Genomic DNA, 9,000 nt, shown 5'->3' with positions numbered 1-9,000 from the left:
AACATTAAAGTCTAGAATTATTGTAGTGTCTCTAGAATTTCAAACTTTTAAGAAAAAATTTTAAACATTGTACATTCTCAAAAGTTAAAACATAAAAACATTTGATAAAGCAAAATTTTAGTGAATAGGTAATAATGTATTTGAACGAGAAAACAGTTTGAATCTTTTATTGTTATCTTTACTTTCATGAGTTTAAATTAGGCTTGATATGTACTAAATTTAAATCTCTTGCCTTTACTCATACGCAAAAAACTTAAAAAGCACATACGCTTTTTGGCTTCAAGTTTCTATCTTCGAGTATTTTTCAATTATTTTTTTTTAACTTTGTCATTTGTATTAAAATGTCAATATCTTTCCAAAAGTATAATATTACCATCAAAATTTTCATAAATGTTTCAAAGTTGCTCTTGAATTTGAATAATATTTGAGAAAAATTAGTTAATCAAACTATATGATAGTGATTTGAAATAAAAATTGAGATTGATTTCCTACTCGATGTCATATTGTTCTAGGTTCCGATTATCATCAAACATTCTAACATATTATACTACTAAAAGAAATCAAATAAAAAAAAGGAAAAATCACACACATTCACAACTCTTAATATGTCTAATTTTGTAAATCGATATATTTCATCGACCTAACTTGAGGCCCCAACTCGCATCTTCACAATGCATCACATATGGCAAAACATTTCCTCCATCCATTCTTTTCATCTCATCGCAATCGCACACTGGTGGAGCGTGGAGGCAGGGCTCCATTGACACTGCCTCCCGGCATGGCCAGTCGTCAGTCGTCTCGTTCCTCGTTTTGTACTTTAGCCAGTGTTGTAGAGCCCAAAACACCTTATCCTCTGCCTTGTAAAGCATCCATGGCTTCACTCCAGCCAACCCCTGTGCCACATATCCAAACGTCGACCAATCGCTAGTCACTAACACGTCGCTCAAGCTCAAAAGGTACATCTCCGCTAGTGCCTTCCGGTTGTGCATCCTATTGTCGGAGCTCTGAAACCCCTCGTGGCTTGGTTGATACACCGCCACCACCTCGCTGTCCACGGTCGGATGCTCCAAATACATCTCCTTTAGGGTTTCCGAGTATTGAGAGCTAAGAGACGTCACCAACACAACTTTCACCTTCTGAGAAGTGGTGAAGTTTGTCTTCTCTAGCGACGATAGCTCGACCTCCGGTAGTAATTTCTTCTTCTGTGTGCAAGCTAGAAGCTGATTCATTTGGTCCTGGATTGACCCAGATTCTGATCCAAAAATTCGGATTTGAATCCCGATCATTTCATCTGCTCTAGCGACATATGGCTTGTAAGACCTCAAAATCAACCCCCACACGTCGTTTGTTGGGTGGAAGAGGTACCGTCCGAGATGGTGGAACACAGTGTCCTTTGATGGAAAGAGTTTGTTAAGCTCTTCTCTGAAAGAGGAAACCAAAAAAATTCCTGGAACCAGGTAGTTATTTGTCTCCATAATAAGCCAGGGGACTTTCTTGAGAAGATTTTGTTGTCGGTCACAGTAAAAGAGCTTATCGTAATCACCAGCATCATGAGAGAGATGGAGATATAAATAAGGCGGAGGTGAATCTTCAATTGTTTTTTTCAACATCCCATTCCTCAAAACATTGCCAAAAGAGCCTGGAAAGGACTGATGGAATGACCCAAATTTGCTGCGGAGAGAAAAATCCAAGGGAAGAAGCCACGAGGATTCGAGAAAGGGCTCACATAAGAGATCATCGAGAGTGTTTCCTCGATCGATTAGAATGACACGATTTGTGATAAGGGCGTAAAAGAAGGCAGAGAGAATGGCAAGGATCCGGTTGCCGAGGCCGTCGCGGGTTAAAATGACGATGTATTTGCAGTCATCTGGCGAGGATGTGGAGTTTGTGGGTGAGGTGAGACTAAGGAGGGATCGACGGAAGGATGGGGAAGTGGGTCCACAGCGGCGATGGAGAGCTTCGTAGTGGCGAAGCTTTGAGAGGAGAGGCAAAGAGGGTTTGTGGGGAGATGGTTTTCTGTAGAGGTTTAGTTGGTATCGACTTAAGCAGGATTTTTGGTCCAAGCCTGGAGGAAGAAGGCCATCGATGAATTTGTCATTGTTTCTTGGATAATTGTTCGTGGAGCCTGTAATAATTATGCAAGTAAATGAGATTATTAAGCCTAGAGCGGACAAAAATTACTTAATCAAATTGCCACGATACCATAGTCTGTATCTTCAACTAATTACTGATACAAAATTTAAAGCATTCATTCCTACAAAACTTAGGATGTATTTGGTTTAATTTTTCAGATGTTTAATTTTGAATATAAGTCATTTAAAAAAATTTGTGGTATTTAGTAGCTACTCAAAATAGTTTTTGAAAATTTTTCAAATTTTGTTTTAAATGTTTTAATCAAAAGACTTTAAATAAAAATGATTTTTCTAATTTTTTTTTTCTCTAGTCAATCTAAAAATATATTTAGGAAATTCACAAAATATTTTTTCTTCTAAAATTGAAAATTTATTTTTACCTCTTTCTCTAATATTTCTCAAAAAAATTATTCTAAAGGTCAATCTAAAAATGTCTTTAATTCATTAAAAATCCTTTTTTATTAAAAAAAAAAAAAGCAAGTATAGAACCAAACATTAAAAATTTAAAATAATGATATGAAAACTACTTTTAAAAAATCATTAGTTAATAAATCAATTTTTATTAAAATCCCTCTTTCTGAATCAACCATGTCCTGAATAATTTTTCAAAATTAAGTTGTCGCACTAGTGTTGGGTAATTTGGGACCAAGAATTATAAGCCCAAGTCCATCTTTATCCAAATTCGTAATGGGTAAGGTAACAGGCCCAAATGGAATGCAGATGGAGAATAGGAGAGACAATTGGGCCTTCCAGCCCAAATGGCTCACAGGCCGAGCCTGAGCCCAACAACTGAAAAAAATCAAGGGACCACTGGATAAATGATCAAAATAAAATATGAAGTTTTTCTTAGTAAAAATGACCAAACGACTAATTCTAATGCTATTTAAAATTTAATAATGAACAAAAATATCTCTACTACCAAATTCCTAGAATTATGGTGTATTTCAAAGAAAAATCTAACAACCTAAAACAAGAATCTAATGAACTCAACCACCCAAAATCTCATCAATTTAAAATCTACAAAAATCTGAAAAAACATAATTAAAAATTAATGGTTGAAAACTAGAAAAGTTATGGTTGGTGCTTTTCATCAATAAATTAGTTAATCAACAAAAATTATAATTAAAAACTAAAAAATTAGACATGAAATAAACAAATACATAGTAACTATCAAATGAAGTATGATGAGCCGCACAAATATCTTCTACTCATAAAGAGTTACAATTTTGTAGCAATTGAAATCTTGGTTGGTATGTAACATGCAAATATCTCTTAATATTTTTCATATTTTGTCACACCCTTTAAATTAAAAATAACTTAAGACTCCACAAATATACCTTGTAAAGCCTAAATTATTCATCTCACATACCTTGTAATAGCTAAATCATATACCTTGTAATGGTTAAATTATTCAAATCATGCAAAAAGCAAATATTATGTAAAAAAAAAAAACATCAATTGAACCTCACAAATACTCTACCGTAAAAACCTAAAGTCTAGACCAAATTTTAAAGAACTTATTCTCAACTTCCTATGGCGCTGCCATGCACACTAGATTTACTATCACTAAAACAACTCTTTCTCCTTCACAACCTCTCATGTTGTCTACCCTACTACAACTCTTATATAGAAATACCAATTCTTTTCAAAACTTCAATTCATTTTTCATTCCAATCATCGTTGATTTAAAAATCTCTCAAATTAGTATGCAAAAACATGTCAAACCAATTTGTAAATCCTAATAAAAAAATACAATATATACTTTAAGTTTAAATATATATTGGGAATGTCAATCCAATGACTAAATGGTCAAGTAATATCACTCCCATAAAAGATTGTAGAACAAATCTTGAAATGTTAAAGATATGGAGATAAAAAGATACTTTTTGATATGTATATATATAATTTATCATGAACAATGACAAAATCGACCCGTAGAAGATTTTTTTTTAAAAAAAAAAAACAAAAAAAATATTTGGGTTTAAACCACCCCTAGTATTTGAAAACAAAAAATAAGAATCAAATCCCTACAAATCTACTTTAAAAAACCTAAATTTGTGGGGAGATTATTCACTCTCCTTAGGATTGATGAGTAACAAAAGGAAAATAAGTATAAGGATGGCCCAATTGGTCATTTATTCATATGGAATTCTTCCCTCGGCCATTTTATACAATCTCTTAAAAATGAAGAATTAAATTTTCGTTAACATATCGATATTTCTACGTTTTTCTAGGTTTGAATACTAATATTATATCGTAGAAAAGTCCACGAAACATAAAAATAAGTAACAAAATGTCATTAATATAAATATAATATAAATAATAGACATGTTAACCTATTTAAAAATCATACCAAAACGAGCATAGCTCAGGCATCCCAGCGTGACGTCTTGATTCAAATTCCTCTATTCAAAATTGTTTAAAAATCATAAAATGTTTATTTTATTGATGTCTCTGACTCAAATTCCTCTATCCTCCATTGTTGTACTAAAAAAAATGTTTAAAAATCATAAAATGTTTATTGACTAATTTGAATTTATTTTTTGAATTTTATGTTTTCACAAATTTTCCTAAATATCCATCAACATCAATATAAATCGATATTTCAATCTACATTTTCGTAAAATTATGTCCTCAATATTTTTTTCATGGACCTCCTTTACAACATTTATACAACATGATAATTTTACAAAACTACGTTTTTGAGAGATGACAAAAGTGATTTTTGCAAAAGGAGGGAAAACTAGAGTAGCAATATCAATTTTAGAGGATGAAAAAGAAAAAAAAAAAAAAAAAAAAGAAAGTAAATCAGGCTGTTAGGCTAATACTTTGCAACATTTATAGAAAAAGAAAGGGAAAGTATGATATACCTTGGAAAGAAACAGATCTCCAAAGATGATTAAAGTCCAAAAATGGCATCCAAAATTGCTGTGATAACACAATCACCATAACTGAAACTGCAATCAACAAAACCAACTTCATCGTCTTCGTCGCCATCTTCAAGTCTCTTCAAAATCCCTAAACCAGAAACCAACTCAAACTTGATCCCCTTGAACCTACAAACTCAGTCAAATAATAATAAATTTTTTTAAAAAACCAAAAAAAAAAAAAAAAAAATGCATGTGAAGAATGCCAGTGGTTGCGTGTTTTAGCCTTCGTCATTTCCATAAAGTTTTGTAGTTTTAGACTTTTAGTCGTCGTCTTCTTCTCCATCAATGGCGAATACTGTATTTTGAAGCAACATTATTTATGGTTTGTTATTATTATTATTATTTTTAATTCCTTGAGATTATACATAGGAATAGGTCATGACTCTGATTAGGTTGCAATCAATTGTTTGTATTTTCTCTGGTTTGACCCGTTTTGGGATTGATTATTAAGATTAAAATTTTTATACTATAAATCAAACAAAAGATGCATTTTAACAAATAAATATATATATATATATATATATATATATATATATATATATATATATATATATATATTTAGGTGTTATCCGTGCTTAGTTAGACAAGTAAAAGTTGTCATGTGTCAAGTATTTTTTTTTAATTTTTTTTTAAAATTCAATCTTTGTTTTTATTTTTTTTCTCTAGAAAACGAGATACATTAAGTGCAGACCTAATCATTATTCATAAAAAAGTACTTAAATATTAATAAATTAGCTCCATGCTTCGTACATTTAAGAATATCTATGGACTTAACATTATCGACAAAGGGACCCAAAACAAAATAGATAAAACTATTTTTTTTCATCAAATTTTGAAGAATAGGTGTTCTGATCCCTTAATTTTCAAAACATGCATTTTTAATCTTTAACAATTTTAAAATAAGTGCATTAGGTCTCCGAGTTTTCAAAATATAACTTTTTAATCACTAAATTTTTAACAATAGATTTAAAAGGTCATTGAAGTAAAGTTTGTATGTTATTTTATATAATCATATGATAGTTTTGAATTACAAAAATAACTTTAGATTGAAGAGATCATCTTCAAAATGAATTTTATAATTCAAAATAAAATAAAACAAGTTAATGCATACATATTTTAAATCTATTTTTAAAAATTCATGTACTAACAATTATATTTTGATAATTCAAAACCAAGTGCTTCTATTTTAAAAAATTAAGGATTATAAAAATATGTTTTGAAAACTCGGATACAAAATATATACATATTCTTCAAACCTCGAGAAGTGAAGAGGTATTTTTATTTACAAAATTTTAAAAGATGGATCCACTTTCATAATGAAACTGAAGGGCCCATTTTTACCAATTTTACATCTTCAATGGATTTTCTTTTTTTTTTTGGGCAGAAATTGAATAGAAAACAAACCTAAGCAAAGGGAAAAATTCAAATGTTTGTAAAAAATAATTGTTGAAGAGAGCCTTATATAGGAAATAAAAGTTACCAAATTTCTAAAATTTTACCAATAATTATAATTAAAGAAACTCGTAAAATTTGAAAACTATAGAAATGAAGAGAAGTATTTTCAAATTCTAACTTCTAGTATTAAATGTCATAACATACATATATACATACATACATTGATACATACATATATACATATATATACATACATATATAAAATATATACATATAGTGTGTGTGTATATATATAAGAAAGTTCTACTAGTCAATTTTTATACAATAATAAGCACAATATAGGTACTAATGTCTTAAAAAATTTAGGATAATATTGTAAAAGGAAAATTTTCATATTCTCTAACCTTTTTTCAATGTTAATTTTATAATAACTAGCATCTTTTATTCACAAAATTTCACAACGGTCAGTTCTTACTAAAATTATTATTATTATTATTATTTCGAAAAATACCAAATTTATCAACTTTAACATTCTCCAAATCTATTTAGTCCACTATAACCCTCTATTCTTATATTTATTTGTAATGAATTTATCATTAAAAACCACTCATTATGTAATGTCAAATTTATCATTAATTGTAAATTGAATGTTAAATGAATTATATGTAACGTCAAATTTATCATTAATAGTAATTTGAATGCTTTATTAATTATGAAATGTCAAATTTATCATTAAATATATATTAAATGTTATATTTTGGAATATGAACAATTCAAAGCATCAAGTTATTAATTATATTTTATTTAATAAATTTTGGTGTAATTTTATTATTTTCTAATTTCATCATTTTTATTATATTTTAAGTAGGAGTATTTAAGTAATTTTAAGAGTATTTATATAATTTTGTTATGATTAATGATGTGACATTAGAGTTTTCTTTATGAGGCTATTAAAGTCTTGCCTTTAGATTGTTTTGAATTTCGACCTTTGTGCTTATTTTAAGTTTAGTTAAAGATTTTGTTCAGTTGCATGTCAATAACATTCAAGTGGGATTAATTATCCTAGTTTGTGGAGGGTTCAAATCTTCACCCAGTTGGCCAGAAATTTGTTTTTTTATCTCAAGATATTTGATTTTCAGGCTATCCGTGTCTAACCCAATATTTAGGGTAGAAATCGAGTTTTTTTTTAGGGTATAGTGATTGAAAATTAAGGGTTCTTATACATACGTTCTTAGTTTCTATTTGCTGGGTTTGGTGTCTTTCATTGGGTCTTAACAAGTTTCTTTTTTCTTTTCTTTTTTTTTAATTGATCTAATTATATTAAAAAATAAATTATATTGTCATTGTTAATGCCAAATTTGAATTCTTTCTGTTAATTTACATCTTTCGTCTCACATTGGCTTATATTTTACAAAAATCAATTATACTACATCGGTTTTGTTACCCTTCTCTTTTCTAGAATTTCATAAACATTGTACATTCGACAAAAACATCGAGAATGCAATGTCATAGTCCATGGATTAATATGTAATTGAACAAGAAATTTTTTTTGCACCACTTATTGACTTCTTTTCATTTTAATTGAATTAAGGCTTTGTTTACCAAATCGTAATGAAAAATGGTATAATTGGTATGAAACTTCATTGATAGATGAATCGTAATAGGCCTGAATCGCAAATATAATTGGATTGCTTTTTATCTCATTTACCCAGAATTATGAATCTGTCACATTTTACTGTTACCGTCAGTTAATGATAACGGTAAAGCTAAAGATAACCATAAATGTGGTAGATTTATAATTTTCATACTGTTACAGTAATAATATCTATAATGATAACGATAACGGTAACAATAAAGATGATATTGTAATGGTAACAATAACGGTAATGGTAAAGGTAGTGGGTCCTACATATTTTTCAACCACAATCAGATTGAGCACCTTCCATTTCCTCTATTAGATCACACGGTTTGATTATAGATCTCGAGATGGACCCCACAACTCATTAAGGTTACGGAACGGTAAATAACAATAAAAGTAATCAATTGGGGCCCAATTTTACATTACCATTGATGGATTATGTAACGACTCGACCTTTTGAGTACTTAGACAAGAGCCGTTACAACATAATGCACATTCTCATTCAAACATTTTGACCATCATAACGTAAATTCAGTGAAAACATAAATAACCATTCTAAACTGAAATATTACTTTAATAATAAATCCAATAACCAAAACATGAACTATGCGAAAGTGTTTTTTATTATCCCCGTATGACTCTATCCCGGGTCCCTTCCGTCCCTCACCGATCCATTCATGTTGCTGCCTGAAATACATGAAAGAAGAAAGGATGAGTATAACAATACTAAGTAGGTGACCCGCTAGTGGGCTCTCTAGGTTACCTGTTAGCTAGTTCATCTAGGCACTGGTGTATACCCTTATCATTTTAGTCGTAGTGATCCTGGACGGTCACCTATCAATCATAAACATGATCCAAAGGAACACGCATCAGTCATAATGTGTAACCCAAAGGTACACAAATC

General features: G+C 29.9%; 1 protein-coding gene across 1 annotated transcript; it reads right to left on the bottom strand.

Annotated features, from left to right (window-relative positions):
• Nucleotides 1-458: 458 nt before the first annotated feature.
• LOC120079225 (galactoside 2-alpha-L-fucosyltransferase-like) lies at nt 459-5,403 on the bottom strand. Its single transcript, XM_039033389.2, has 2 exons — nt 5,003-5,403; nt 459-2,125 (listed from the first exon to the last, which is right to left on the bottom strand). The coding sequence occupies exons 1-2, from the start codon at nt 5,127-5,129 to the stop codon at nt 633-635; spliced, it is 1,620 nt and encodes a 539-aa protein (XP_038889317.2). The 5' UTR covers nt 5,130-5,403; the 3' UTR covers nt 459-632.
• Nucleotides 5,404-9,000: the final 3,597 nt, after the last annotated feature.

This window comes from Benincasa hispida, unplaced genomic scaffold (assembly GCF_027475165.1).
Source record: "Benincasa hispida cultivar pf3 unplaced genomic scaffold, pf3_genome.v1.1 HicScf858, whole genome shotgun sequence".
Classification (NCBI taxonomy): Eukaryota; Viridiplantae; Streptophyta; class Magnoliopsida; order Cucurbitales; family Cucurbitaceae; genus Benincasa; species Benincasa hispida.
This window is presented reverse-complemented; position numbering and strand designations above follow the sequence as displayed.